Here is a 15,440-nt window from a genome sequence, read left to right as displayed (position 1 = left end):
CGCGTTCTGTCTCCTAGAGATTAATGTACTTTGTTGTGAAAAGTGCAAATCAATCCCAGAACAACAGCAAAGGACCTTGTGAAGATGCTGGAGGAAAAAGGGACAAAAGTATCTACATTCACAGTAAAACGAGTCCTATATCGACATAACCTGAAAGGCCGCTCAGCAAGGAAGAAGCCACTGCTTCCAAAACCGCCATAAAAAAGCCAGACTACAGTTTGCAACTGCACATGGGGACAAAGATTGTACTTTTTGGAGACATGTTTTCTGGTTTGATGAAACAAAAATATAACTGTTTGGCCATAATGACCATCATTATATTTGGAGGAAGCCAAAGAACACCATCCCAACCGTGAAGCACAGGGGTGGCAGCATCATGTTGTGGGGGCGCTTTGCTGCAGGAAGGACTGGTGCACTTCACAAAATAGATGGCATGATGAGGATGGAAAGTTATGTGGATATTTTAAAGCAGCATCTCAAGACATCAGTCAGGAAGTTAAGGCTTTGTCGCAAATGGGTCTTCCAAATTTAAATTTTACCTTTACTTAACTAGGCAAGTCAGTTAAGAACAAATTCTTATTTTCAATGACAGCCTAGGAACAGTGGATTAACTGCCTGTTCAGGGGTAGAACAACAGATTTGTACCTTGTCAGCTCAGGGATTTGAACTTGCAACCTTCCAGTTATTAGTCCAACACTCTAACCACTAGGCTACCCTTCCGCCCTTGGACAATGACCCCAAGCATACTTCCAAAGTTGTGGCAAAATAGCTTAAGGACAACAAAGTCAAGGAATTGGAGTGGCCATCACATAGCCCTTACCTCAATCCTGTAGAACATTTGTGGGCAGAACTGAAAAAATGTGTGCAAGCAAGGAGGCCTACAAACCTGACTCTGTTAGGAGGATTGGGCCAAAATGGAAGACTAACTGAAACGTTTGACCCAAGTTAAACAATTTAAAGGCAATGCTACCAAATACTAATTGAGTGTATGTAAACTTCACTCTCTACTATTATTCTGACATTTCACATTAAAATAAAGTGGTTTTCCTAACTGACCTAAAACAGGGAATTTATACTAGGATTAAATGTCAGGAATTGTGAAAAACTGAGTTTAAATGTATTAGTATGTAAATTTCCGACTTCAACAGTATTCTGAACCATTCTGATTCTCGCTCTGCCTGTCTGAGTGACTGGCTAAAATCCTCCATCCTTCTGCATAGGGATCGGATGATTGTGTCTGAGGCACTAACTCCTCCAGTCTCTGTGTGATTTATGAACCCTCTTACCTGCCTGAAAAAACATGTTTAAATAGGCTACCTCAACGATTTACTACCTACTTTAGCTTTTTGTATGCAGTGTTTATGTCATAGCCTACAGGATTTCTCTCTTGCAGTCTTTCTCTTCTGACTTTCTCTCTCTTGCGCTCTGTTTCTCTCACTGTCTACACTTGACCATGACAGGTGTTATTTCTTTTCACTGCTTTGGTGAGAGACAGTTTCTGGCTCCCGTCTGTTTCAATACTTCATCTTCAGAAATAGAATGTAGTCTCATTTTGTCATGTGCCCCCATCCGGCCCTGGCCCTATGCCAGGCCCCAGTACCAGCCCTGTCGCGTGGCAGCTGAAAATAATAAATCCCTCTCTTATTCAGACCCCCAAATGTCAGTCTGAGGGCCCGGCTTAGTATATTTTGTTCAGGCCTTTAAAAAGTAAGTATATTTAAAAACAGCCAAGCCTGTTCCAAGGGACTAGCTTGTGATTCCAGACACTCTGGCTGTTAGAGGAGTTGTTGCAGCCAACTCGTAAAAACCCCAGAGAAATGAAATGCTGTGTCTTAGTAGCACATGCCAGGAGCTGTGAGTACGCACAAGAGGCAGTTACACTCGTGGCAGACTGCAGGGCAGGCCACTATATGTCACAAGAGATGCCAAACTAAAAACCCTAACCAAGCAAAGAAAAACTCTTATCAAGACTGCCATATAGTAATTGTTTTCAAATGACACGGGTAGGGTATTTCATTACTGAGGGTAAGAGATTCCATTTTTGTAGTGTGAATAATTTCATTTCACATGTTCACTCAAAGCCTGTAAACCTTGTGACAACAGTTGAAGGGTTCTAAGCACAATTTCATTGATTTAATTACTGATTGGTCTGTCTGGTTGTATCTTGTAGGAGCCTGTGGACGGAGGTTGGGGTGTGTGGGGCCCCTGGGGGTCATGCTCCAGGTCATGTGGCGGAGGGGTGGAGTTTTCCCAGAGAGAATGCACTGATCCCAAGCCACAAAACGGAGGAGCATACTGTGCGGGACAGAGAGCCAAGTACCAGACTTGTCACATACAGGCCTGCCAAGATGAGCATGGTAAATTAACACCAACAATGAATCACTATATCCAAATCAATAACTGATCAATATATCCACACCTCAACAATTACATTGGGCGGGCACCCAAGCACAGATACACACATACACATGCAAACTCACGCACTCTACACACACGTACACATGGATTTTGTATTGTAGATATGAGGTAGTAAAGTAGTGGCCTGATGGCACACACTTAATGTGTTGTGAAAAGTGTTATGAAAGGCTAGTTTAATTAGTAGTATAAGAGTTTCCTTGACATGCTTGAATGTCATCAGTAGAGATAGGATTGATAATGATATGCCATGTTCGTTTTCCCAGGTAAGAGCTTCAGAGATGAGCAGTGTGAGAAGTACAACAGCGACCGATACCTGGACATCCATGGGAACATCAAGCAGTGGATCCCCAAATACAACGGTGTCTCACCCAGGGACAGGTGCAAACTGTTCTGCAGAGCAAGAGGCAGCAATGAATTCAAAGTCTTCGAGGCCAAGGTAGCTACAACTCTACTCAAATTTGAAATAGTTCCCAGCTGGTTGAAATGACATCATTATAACCAGAAACCAGTTTTGCCTAGTTTTGATCACTGGGTTGATTCATTTCCAACTCATCAACACGTTTGATTTACAGTGCTCTAGGAGTTGAGGCGAATACTTTGCATGTTTTTCTATGTTGTTTCAGGTTGTTGATGGCACCACCTGTGGCCCAGACACCACCTCCATCTGTGTCCAGGGACAGTGCGTCAAAGCTGGCTGCGATCAGGTGATCGGCTCCAGTGTGAAGCTGGACAAATGTGGCATGTGTGGGGGTGATGGAACAACCTGCAGGAAGATCACTGGATCGATGAATAAAGCCATGTGAGTAAAATAAATATATTTTACAAATTCCTTCGAGGGCAGAGTATATTTTATAAATTCCTTTGAGGGTAGAGTTGTTTCTCTGAATTCGTAAAAATGGTTGACTGATTCACGTCTTTTCAAGATGATTCTGGTGTCATAGAAAGCATTCAAATGCTGGTCATGGAAAGTCATTAGCATACATCCTGTAGATAAGTATAAGCTTTCAACTGAAACTTTCCTCTGTCTTAATTTAATTCAACACAGTTTCGGCTACAACGACATTGTGACCATTCCGGCTGGGGCCACCAACATCGACATCAAGCAAAAGAGCCACCGCGGGATCAGACATGACGGCAACTACCTGGCCTTGAAGACAGAGGTTTCCTACATCCTGAACGGGAATTTCTCTGTGTCCACAGCAGAGCAGGACATCCCAGTCCTGGGCGCCGTACTCCGGTACAGTGGTTCCTCCACCACCCTGGAGAGGGTCTTGAGTTACCAGAAGCTCCGACAGGCAGTCGCTGTCCAACTCCTGTCCACAGCCGGAGACGCCTCTACCCCTAGGGTCAAGTACAGCTTTTTCCTCCCCAGGGATGTCCCCTTTACCAAGCCTGGAGCTGAGGGTAGAGCTTCGCTACATGCGATTCTGCCACTAGGGGGCTCAGAGTGGGCTCTGGGGGAGTGGTCCGAGTGCTCCAAGAGCTGTGGTTCAGGTTGGTCAAGAAGGAGCGTAGAGTGCCGGGACGGGGCAGGCACCCTGTCCTTCTCCTGTGATGAGGACCTGCGGCCGGTAGATATCCGGCCGTGTGGGGACCTGCCCTGCCCTGTCTGGCAGATGGGTCCCTGGTCGGCATGCTCGAGGACATGTGGTGTGGGGGTGCGCCATCGAAGCGTGCTGTGTATTGACTACACCGGTAAGGTGGTGGAAGTAGGAAAATGTAACCTCGCCAAGAGGCCAGAGGTGGTTTCTTCAGAGTGCAGCTACCAGGACTGCTGAGTCTGTGCTGATAAAGCAGGAAGGGAAAGGGCAGTTGGTGGCAGTGGTGGGATCCAAGGCCGAGGGAAGTAGTGTAGGAAGCTGGTTAGTTAGTCAACTAACCAGTGCAACAACCCTTTCCCAACCACCACAACCCTGCTTCAGAGACAAGCAGGGAAGCTAGAATAATCAAGAGTGGTCGGTTCACTATATCGGCCAGAACCAAAACTGTGGTTTGGCTTGGTTGTAGAAATATTTCACATTTGATAGATTAACTTAATTATTTCAATGTTTATTTCCTTGATGATGTCATAGCTTCAAAACGCCTATTGACGGTTTGTTTTCCAACAGAGATCTACCTCAAAGGATGTAAAAATAATCAACTATCACTTCTTAACCTAAAGTTTCTGTTTGCATCTAGCTTAACACATTATCAAAGGTACATCTTCACTTTCCACAAATGCTGCTGATAGTCCACTGGAGTGGTTGAATACCACTGTCATTCATTTTTGCCCCCCATTTGAACACACATGCCCTCAAATCAATTCAAAGTATACTACCTAATCAAATCAAGTGACATTCAATATTTTAGGGAATAAAGAAAAACCTTTCATATGAATAGAGAGACAATACCTCAAATCAAATGAAATTTTATTTCTCACATGTGCTGAATACAACAGGTGTAGGTAGACCTTAAATGCTTACTTACAAGCCCTTAACCAACAATGCAGTTATAAGAAAATACAAAAAAAAAGTGAAATAAGAATAACAAATAATTAAAGAGCAGCAGTAAATAACAATAGCAGGGCTGTATTCAAGGGGTACCGGTACAGAGTCCATGTGCTTGGTCTCGAGGTAATTGAGGTAATATGTACATGTAGGTAGAGTTATTAAATTGACTATGCATAGATAATAACAGAGAGTAGCAGCATCATAGAAGAGGTGGAGGGGTAATGCAAATAGTCTGGAGCTGCTGTTCAGGAGTCTTATGGCTTTGGGGTAGAAGCTGTTTCGAAGCCTCTTGGGCCTAGATTTGGCGCTCCGGTACCGCTTGCCGTGCGGTAGCAGAGAGAACAGTCTATGACTAGGGTGGCTGGAGTCTATGACAAATTTTAGGGCCTTCCTCTGACACCGCCTGGTATAGAGGTCCTGGATGGCAGCAAGCTTGGCCCCGGTGATGTACTGGGCCGTACTCACTACCCTCTGTAGTGCCATGCGGTCAGAGGCCGAGCAGTTGCCATACCAGGCAGTGATGCAACCCGTCACAGGATGCTCTCGATGGTGCTACTATAAAACCTTTTGAGGATCTGAGGACCCATGCCAAATCTTTTTAATCTTCCGAGGGGGAATAGGTTTTGTGTCCCCCTTCTGCTTGGACCATGTTAGTTTGTTGGTGATGTGGATGCCAAGGAACTTGCAGCTCTCAACCTGCTCCACTACAGCCCCGTTGATGAGAATGGGGCGTGCTCTGTCCTTCTTTTCCTGTAGTCCACAATCATCTCCTTTGTCTTGATCACGTGAGGGAGAGGTTGTTGACCTTGCACCGCATGGTCAGGTCTCTGACCTCCTCTCTATAGGCTGTCTCATGGTTTTTGGTGATCAGGCAAACCACTGTTGTGTCATCAGCAAACTGAATGATGGTGTTGGAGTCGTGCCTGGCCCTGCAGTCATACGTGAACAGGAAGTACAGGAGAGGACTGAGCACGCACCCCTGAGGGGCCCCCGTGTTGAGGAGCCATATCGGAACATCTGAAACCCTGTTCCATTCTGTCTGTGTTTCTGGAACACTGGAGCATGTTTTTGATGCTAAGTCTCTGGCCACAGAGTTAAACTCACACTATCATATTTCTCACATAAATCAGAGCTATTTAATCAAGTAGGGATGATTGAAACAAACCCACATAACCTTTTTAATTTGCTTGACTATTTATAGCTTGCTGAAATATGCATATTCATGATAGAAGTACTAGTTCTTTAGACTTAACTTTGTATCTACTGCTAGTTGGAATGGTTTTGTGGCATTCTTTTAAAACAAATGTCTGTCATGTTAATAACAAGGAGATTGTATTTATTTTCTTAACTTTGTGTTTTCGTTATTATTCTTGGCCATGGTGAATGCTGTAGATAAACATTTTATGAGTTGTGTTTTTGCTTCAACTAATGACAAGGAAAACAATGGAATATCTGTATCTAATGTAAAACATGTATATGATGCTTCATTTGAAATATGCTGTGCCAGAAAATATGGCATTATGAAAGGTTAGCTGAAGAATAATACTTTTGAGCTCAACTGAAACGAGCATAGCAGCTATTGAAATGGTGTAAATGTACTTTGATGCCACAAGCTAGATGTCATTCATTAATTTGTGTTAAATTGCATGTAGAATCACAGCTTCTTTTAGAAGTGAAATAAGAAATGAGAAGTTGTTTACGTAGATAGTAGATACACTCCTAATGTGGTTAAAGTCTAATCCACACACTCTTAGAAAAAAGGGTTCCAAAAGGGTTCATCAGCTGTCCCCATAGGATAACTCTTTTTGGTTCCATGTAGAGGAAACCAGAACCATTTTGGGTTCCATGTAGAGGAACCCAAAAGGGTTGTACCTGGAACCAAAAAGGGTTCTCCAAAGGGTTTTCCTATGTGGATAGCCGAATAACCATTTTAGGTTCCAGATGGCACCTTTTTTTCTAAGACTGTACAACTCAGAGTAACAGAGAAAGAGGTAATGGTTTCCATGTCCTCTGTTAAGTAGAAATAAAATATATTGTATATTTGAGCTAAGAGTCATTTCCACTCTCTGGGTGGAATGAGAACAGAAGTTTATAAGACACAGCAACAACTGAAACTGTTTAATGGTCATTTTAGTTAATAGTTAATAGCTACAGTTGAAGTCGGAAGTTTACATACACTTGAGCCAAATACATTTAAACTCAGTTTTTCACAATTCCTGACATTTAATCCTAGTAAAAAATTCCCTGTCTTAGGTCAGTTAGGATCACAACTTTATTTTAAGAATGTGAAATGTCAGAATAATAAGTAGAGATAGTTATTTATTTCAGCTTTTACTTCTTTCATCACATTCCCACTGGGTCAGAAGTTTAGATACTAATTGAGTGTAGTATTTGGCAGCATTGCCTTTAATAAGTTGGGTGAATTTTGGCCCATTCCTCCCGACAAAGCTGTTGTAACTGAGTCAGTTTTGTCGGCCTCCTTGCTCCCACACGCTTTTTCAGTTCTGCCCACAAATTTTCCATGGGATTGAGGTCAGGGCTTTGTGATGGCCACTCCAATACCTTGACTTTGTTGTCCTTAAGCCATTTTGCCACAACTTTGGAAGTATGCTTGGGGTCATTGTCTATTTCAAGACTGATGTCTTGAGATGTTGCTTCAAAATATCCACATAATTTTACATCCTCATGATGCCATCTATTTTGTGAAGTGCACTAGTCCCTCCTGCAGCACAGCCCCATGGTGTTTATACTTGCGTTCTATTGTTTGTACAGTTGAACGTGATACCTTGTGTGTTTGGAAATTGGAAATTGCTCCCAAGGATGAACCACTTGTGACTTGTGGAGGTCTACACATTTTCTCTGAGGTCTTGGCTCATTTTCCCATGATGTCAAGTAAAGAGGCACTGAGTTTGAAGGTAGGCCTTGAAATACATCCACAGGTACACCTCCAATGGACAAAACTGATGTCAATTAGCCATCAGAAGCTACGAAAGCTATGACATAATTTTCTGGAATTTCACAAGCTGTTTAAAGGCACAGTCAACTTAATGTATATAAAATTCTGACCCACTGGAATTGTGTGAAATAATCTGTCTGTAAACAATTGTTGGAAAAATTACTTATGTCATGAACAAAGTACATGTCCTAACCGACTTGCCAAAACTATAGTTTGTTAACAAGAAATTTGTGGAGTGGTTGCAAAACGAGTGTATGTAAACTTACGACTTCAACTGTATATTAAAATTATTATATTTCTGCCAGGTAAATCCCTGAGTGTTAAAACATCATTGCTTTATTTAATTTAAGATGCTGCTGGTGACAGAGTAAAAGGGGGGAGTTAGCTATTATGCCACCCCTTATGTGTCGTTAGTTGAAAACAGCTTTGTTTTCAGATTTCCTCTCACTGGGTATGTAATGATAGAGCATTCCAGAATGTATTTAAAGGAGAAAAGATGTAGAACTGATTTCAAAGCATTCTATCCCTTCAATGAAGGTCTTTACGATGCTATTGTTATAGCTTCCCTACAAAGCTATTTATTTTTTAATACTTTCAGACTAATTACTACAGTTTCATCTTTATGTTGCTGCTGTCTATCTTCCTGAATTGTAAGAAATTAGACTGATTCATAATTTAACAATAAAGAGGTCTCTTGACTGAAACACTTTTGTTGGGTCCTGTCTTGTTCAACCAGTTCTTCAACACAAGAGGATTCTCTTGTCTTGCAAGCCTCATTGTCCACATTTTGAGGCCTGAAAATATTTTATTTAAAAAATAAATATAATAAATTATATATACAGTACCAGTCAAGTTTGGACACACCTACTCATTCAAGTTTCTTTTTTCTTTTTACTATATTCTACATTATAGAATAATAGTGAAGACATCAAAACTATGAAATAACATATATGGAATCATATAGTAACCAAAAAAGTGTTTAACAAATCAAAATATATTTTAAATTTGAGATTCTTCAAAGTAGCTACCCCAGGTTTGCACACTCTTGGTATCCCTCAACCAGATTCATGAGATAGTCACCTGGAATGCATTTAAATTAACAGGTGTGCATTGTTAAAATGTCATTTGTGGAATGTCTTTCCTTTTTAATGTGTTTGAGTCAATCAGTTGTGTTGTGAAAGGTAGGGGTGGTATACAGGAAAGGAAAGCTAAGGCCAGCTTCTTCAGGCAGAAGTTTGCATCCTGTAGCTCCAACTCCAAAAAGTTCTGGGACACTGTGAAGTCCATGGAGAACAAGAGCACCTCCTCCCAGCTGCCCACTGCACTGAGGCTAGGTAACACGGTCTCCACCGATAAATCCACGATTATCGAAAGCTTCAATAAGCACTTCTCAACGGCTGGCCATGCCTTCCGCCTGGCTACTCCAACCTCGGCCAACAGCTCCACCCCCCCCCCCGCAGCTCCTCGCCCAAGCCTCTCCAGGTTCTCCTTTACCCAAATCCAGATAGCAGATGTTCTGAAAGAGCTGCAAAACCTAGACCCGTACAAATCAGCTGGGCTTGACAATCTGGACCCTCTATTTCTGAAACTATCTGCCGCCATTGTCGCAACCCCTATTACCAGCCTGTTCAACCTCTCTTTCATATCGTCTGAGATCCCCAAGGATTGGAAAGCTGCCGCAGTCATCCCCCTCTTCAAAGGGGGAGACACCCTGGACCCAATATCCATCCTGCCCTGCCTATCTAAGGTCTTCGAAAGCCAAGTCAACAAACAGGTCACTGACCATCTCGAATCCCACCGTACCTTCTCCGCTGTGCAATCTGGTTTCCGAGCCGGTCACGGGTGCACCTCAGCCATGCTTAAGGTACTAAACGATATCATAACCGCCATCGATAAAAGACAGTACTGTGCAGCCGTCTTCATCGACCTCGCCAAGGCTTTCGACTCTGTCAATCACCATATTCTTATCGGCAGACTCAATAGCCTCGGTTTCTCGGATGACTGCCTTGCCTGGTTCACCAATTACTTTGCAGACAGAGTTCAGTGTGTCAAATCGGAGGGCATGCTGTCCGGTCCTCTGGCAGTCTCTATGGGGGTGCCACAGGGTTCAATTCTCGGTCCGACTCTTTTCTCTGTATATATCAATGATGTTGCTCTTGCTGCGGGCGATTCCCTGATCCACCTCTACGCAGACGACACCATTCTATATACTTTCGGCCCGTCATTGGACACTGTGCTATCTAACCTCCAAACGAGCTTCAATGCCATACAGCACTCCTTCCGTGGCCTCCAACTGCTCTTAAACGCGAGTAAAACCAAATGCATGCTTTTCAACCGATCGCTGCCTGCACCCGCATGCCCGACTAGCATCGCCACCCTGGATGGTTCCGACCTTGAATATGTGGACATCTATAAGTACCTAGGTGTCTGGCTAGACTGCAAACTCTCCTTCCAGACTCACATCAAACATCTCCAATCGAAAATCAAATCAAGAGTCGGCTTTCTATTCCGCAACAAAGCCTCCTTCACCCACGCCGCCAAGCTTACCCTAGTAAAACTGACTATCCTACAGATCCTCGACTTCGGCGATGTCATCTACAAAATGGCTTCCAACACTCTACTCAGCAAACTGGATGCAGTCTATCACAGTGCCATCCGTTTTGTCACCAAAGCACCTTATACCACCCACCACTGCGACTTGTATGCTCTAGTCGGCTGGCCCTCGCTACATATTCGTCGCCAGACCCACTGGCTCCAGGTCGTCTACAAGTCCATGCTAGGTAAAGCTCCGCCTTATCTCAGTTCGCTGGTCACGATGGCAACACCCATCCGTAGCACGCGCTCCAGCAGGTGTATCTCACTGATCATCCCTAAAGCCAACACCTCATTTGGCCGCCTTTCGTTCCAGTACTCTGCTGCCTGTGACTGGAACGAACTGCAAAAATCGCTGAAGTTGGAGACTTTTATCTCCCTCACCAACTTCAAACATCAGCTATCCGAGCAGCTAACCGATCGCTGCAGCTGTACATAGTCTATTGGTAAATAGCCCACCCATTTTCACCTACCTCATTCCCATACTGTTTTTTTCTTATTTTTTTATTTACTTTTCTGCTCTTTTGCACACCAATATCTCTACCTGTACATGACCATCTGATCATTTATCACTCCAGTGTTAATCTGCAAAATTGTATTATTTGCCTACCTCCTCATGCCTTTTGCACACATTGTATATAGACTGCCCATTTTTTTTCTACTGTGTTATTGACTTGTTAATTGTTTACTCCATGTGTAACTCTGTGTTGTCTGTTCACACTGCTATGCTTTATCTTGGCCAGGTCGCAGTTGCAAATGAGAACTTGTTCTCAACTAGCCTACCTGGTTAAATAAAGGTGAAATAAAATAAAAATAAAAAAATACAGAAGACAGCCCTATTTTGTAAAAGACCAAGTCCATATTTTGACAAGAACCGCTCAAATAAGCAAAGAGAAACGACAGTCCATCATTACTTTAAGACATGAAGGTCAGTCAATGCGAAAAGAATTCACAAACTTTAAAAGTTTCTTCAAGTGCAGTCGCAAAAACCATTAAGCACTATGATGAAACTGTCCCTTATGAGGACTGCCACAGGAAAGACATACCCAGAATTGTTTTTGCTGCAGAGGATAAGTTTGAGTTAACTGCACCTCAGATTGCAGTCCAAATAAATGCAACACTTATCAACATCAACTGTTCAGAGGAGACTGTGTGAATCAGGCCTTCATGGTCAACTTGCCGCAAAGAAACCACTACTAAAGGACAAAAATAATAAGAATAGACTTGCTTGGACAGAGAAACACGAGCAATGGACTTTGGACCGGTGGAAATCTGTCCTTTGGTGGGATAAATCCAAATTTGAGATTTTTGGTTCAAACCGCCGCGTCTATGTGAGAAGCAGAGTAGGTGAATGGATGATCTCTGCATGTGTGGTTCCCACCATGAAGCATGGGGGAGGAGGTGTGAGGGTGCTTTGCTGGTGACACTGTCAGTGATTAATTTAGAATTCAAGGCACACTTAACCAGCATGGCTACCACAGCATTCTGCAACAATACGTCATCCCATCTGGTTTGCGCTTAGTGGGACTATCATTTGTTTTTCAACAGGACAATGACCCAAAACACACCTCCAGGCTGTGTAAGGGCTATTTGACCAAGAAGGAGAGTGATGGAGTGCTGCATCAGATGACCTGGCCTCCACAATCACCCGACCTCAACCCAAATGAGATGGTGTGGGATGAGTTGGACTGCAGATTGAAGGAAAAGCAGCTAACAAGAGCTCAGCATATGTGGGAACTCCTTCAAGACAGTTGGAAAAGCATTCCTCTTGAAGCTGGTTGAGGGAATGCCAAGAGTGTGCGAAGCTGTCATTAAGGCAAAGGGTGGCTACTTTGAAGAATTTAAAATATATTTTGATTTGTTTAACACTTTTTTGGTTAACTTCTTATGGCTTTCTGGGGCAGTATTGAATAGCTTGAATGAAAGGTGCCCATATCAAATGGCCTGCTCCTCAGTCATAGTTGCTAATATTTATAGATTATTATTAGTATTGGATAGAAAACACTCTGCAGTTTCTAAAAATGTTTGAATTATGTCTGTGAGTATAACAGAACTCATATAGCAGGCAAAAACCTGAGAAATTCCACTTCCTGATTTGTTTTCTTCTGGAGGTGACAGATTTTCAACCAAGGTCTCATTGAAATTGCAGCGAGATATGGATGAATTTTCACTTCCTACGCCTTCCACTAGATGTCAGCAGTCAATAGAACTTTGTCTGATGACTATAATGTGAAGGGGGGTCGATTGACACAGGAAATAGTCAACACAGCCATGAGTGGACCATGCTTTCACCAGGCGCGTTCACAGGGGAAGGACTTGCGTTCCACCGCTCATCTGAAGTAATTCTAATTCTCTGGTTTGGAACGTTATTCAAGATATATGTAAACAACATTCTAAAGATTGATTCAGTACATCGCTTGACATGTTTCTACTGACTGTTACGGAACCTTTGGACATTTTGACACGTTATAGTAGACACGCTTTTTGACTTTGGAATTGTTTAGCAAACGTGCTAACCAAAGTAGCTAATTGGACATAAATAACGGACATTTTCGAACAAATCAAGCATTTATTGTGGACCGGGGATTTCTAGGACTGCATTCTGATGAAGTTCATCAAAAGGTAAGGAAACATTTATTTAGTATTTTCTGCTTTCTGTTGAGTCCAACATGGAGGCTAATTTCATAAACTTTTTCTGAAACACAGCGGTTGAATTAGGGAGAGGTATATCTATAATTCCATGTGTATAACTTGTATTATCATCTACATTTATGATGAGTATTTCTGTTAATACGATGTGGCTATGCAAAATCACTTGATGTTTTTGGAACTAGTGAATCTAACGCGCCAATGTAAACTCAGATTTTTTTATATAAATATGAACTTTACTAAACAAAACATGCATGTATTGTGTAACATGAAGTCCTATGAGTGTCATCTGATGAAGATAATTCAAGGTTAGTGATTCATTTTATCTTTATTCATGCTTTTTGTGAATGCTATATTTTGCTGGAAAATGGCTGTGCTTGTTGTGGTTTGGTGGAGACCTAACATAATCGTTTGTAGTACTTTCGCTGAAAAGCCTATTTGAAATCGGACACTTTGGTGGGATTAACAACGAGAATATCTTTAAAATGATATAAGACACATGTATGTTTTAGGAATTGTAATGATTATGATTATTATTATGAGATTTCTGTGGTTTGAATTTGGCGCCCTCTATTTTCACTGGTAGTTGTCACATCGATCCCGATATCGGGATTGCAGCCATAACAAGTTAACCTCTTGAAGCTAGGGGGCACTATTTTTATGTTTGGAAAAATAACGTTCCCAAAGTAAACGGCCAATTTCTCAGGACCAGATGCTAGAATATGCATATAATTGACAGATTAGGATAGAAAACACTCTAACATTTCCAAAGCTGTCAAAATATTGTCTGTGAGTATAACAGAACTGATATTGCAGGCGAAACCCTGAGGAAAATCCAATCAGGAAGTGCTTCTTATTTTGAAACCCTTCTGTTCCTATGCATGCCTATCCTCCATTTAAAGGGATATCAACTAGATTCATTTTTCTATGGCTTCCCTAAGGTGTCAACAGTCTTTAGACATAGTTTCAGGCTTTTATTTTGAAAAATGAGCGTGAAAGATCACATTGTGTAAGTGGATAGGTGGGGGCTCTCAAAGTGAGTTTTTGCGCTACAAAGTAAAGCGGCCATTGTTATTGAATAACCTACACATGGTTGATATATTATCGAATATATATTTTAAAAACTAACTGGGGAATGATTATAAAAAACGTTTGACATGTTTCTGTGGACATTATGGAGACTATTTGGAATTTCCGCCTGCGTTGTCGTGACCACTCTTTCCTGTGGATTTCTGAACATAACGCGACAAACAAACGGAGGTATTTTGGGTATAGAAATCATCTTTATGGAACAAAAGGAACATTTGATGTGTAACTGGGAGTCTCGTGAGTGAAAACATCCGAAGATCATCAAAGGTAAACGGTTAATTTGATTGCTTTTCTGATTTTCGTGACCAAGCTTCCTGATGCTAAGTGTACATAATGCAATGTTTGGCTATCGATAAACTTACACAAACGCTTTTTGAGCGCAAATTAAGATTACTTTTGAGTAGTAAGACATGTATAAAAGCAACAGATACCATTAATAAGAAGGGGCTAGAATAGTCTTATATGGTGAGCTACCGAGTGGCTAGGACAAGCAAGCCCCAAACTATTGTGGGGGACATAGTTCATCCTGCTGCCGCGGGATATGGCTGGGACAATCCTGGGGGAAAAGGACAAAAAAACTATACAGAAAATGCCTTCATCAAACAACACTGTTTCAAGACGCATCGATGACGTGGCAGGAGATGTTTTGAAACAATTACTGCTTCGCAGGCCTGGCACAGCTCCTGGTATATGTCCATTACGTTTATGGGGGGGTCAATTAAGGAAGACATCCTCTTCTGCAAACCACCAGGACAACAGGAGAGGTTATTTTTAATGTACTGGACAGCTTTGTGACATTAAATGGACTTTGGTGGTCAAGATGTGTTGTTGTCTGTACTGATGGTGCAAAAGCCATGACAGGGAGACATAGTGGAGTGGTAACGCACGCGCAAGCAGTTGCTCCCGTCTCCATTTGGGTACACTGCAGCATCCACGAGAGGCTCTTGCTGCCAAAGGAATGCCTGACAGCTTGAAAGAGGTTTTGGACACTACAGTGTGGTGAATAACTTTGTTAATTAAAGCAAGGCCCCTGAACTCTCGTGTATTTTCTGCACTATGCAATGATATGGACAGCGACCATGTAACACTTTTACAACATACAAAAGTGTGCTGGTTATCAAGGGGGAAAGTTTGAATTGAGAGACGAGCTAAAAGTTATTTACTGACCATCATTTTCACTTGTTTGACCACTTGCATGATGACATGTTTCTCACACGACTGGCCTATCTGGGTGATGTTTTTTCTCG

The 15,440-nt window shown here is 42.2% G+C and overlaps 1 protein-coding gene across 1 annotated transcript in view; it reads left to right on the top strand.

Annotated features, from left to right (window-relative positions):
• Positions 1 to 8,567, top strand: part of adamts8a (ADAM metallopeptidase with thrombospondin type 1 motif, 8a) — a 32,292-nt gene extending 23,725 nt beyond the window's left edge. The window contains exons 6-9 of the mRNA XM_029670074.2: positions 2,171 to 2,357; positions 2,682 to 2,854; positions 3,042 to 3,217; positions 3,464 to 8,567. Coding sequence (XP_029525934.1) covers positions 2,171 to 2,357; positions 2,682 to 2,854; positions 3,042 to 3,217; positions 3,464 to 4,196 — 1,269 coding nt within the window. The 3' untranslated portion in view covers positions 4,197 to 8,567. The remainder of the gene's footprint in view (positions 1 to 2,170; positions 2,358 to 2,681; positions 2,855 to 3,041; positions 3,218 to 3,463) is intronic.
• The last annotated feature ends 6,873 nt before the right edge of the window (positions 8,568 to 15,440 follow it).

The sequence above is a fragment of the Oncorhynchus nerka genome, linkage group LG10 (assembly GCF_034236695.1).
Source record: "Oncorhynchus nerka isolate Pitt River linkage group LG10, Oner_Uvic_2.0, whole genome shotgun sequence".
Taxonomy (NCBI): Eukaryota; Metazoa; Chordata; class Actinopteri; order Salmoniformes; family Salmonidae; genus Oncorhynchus; species Oncorhynchus nerka.
Note: the sequence above shows the minus strand (reverse complement) of the source record. Positions and strands in the feature narration are given on the sequence as shown.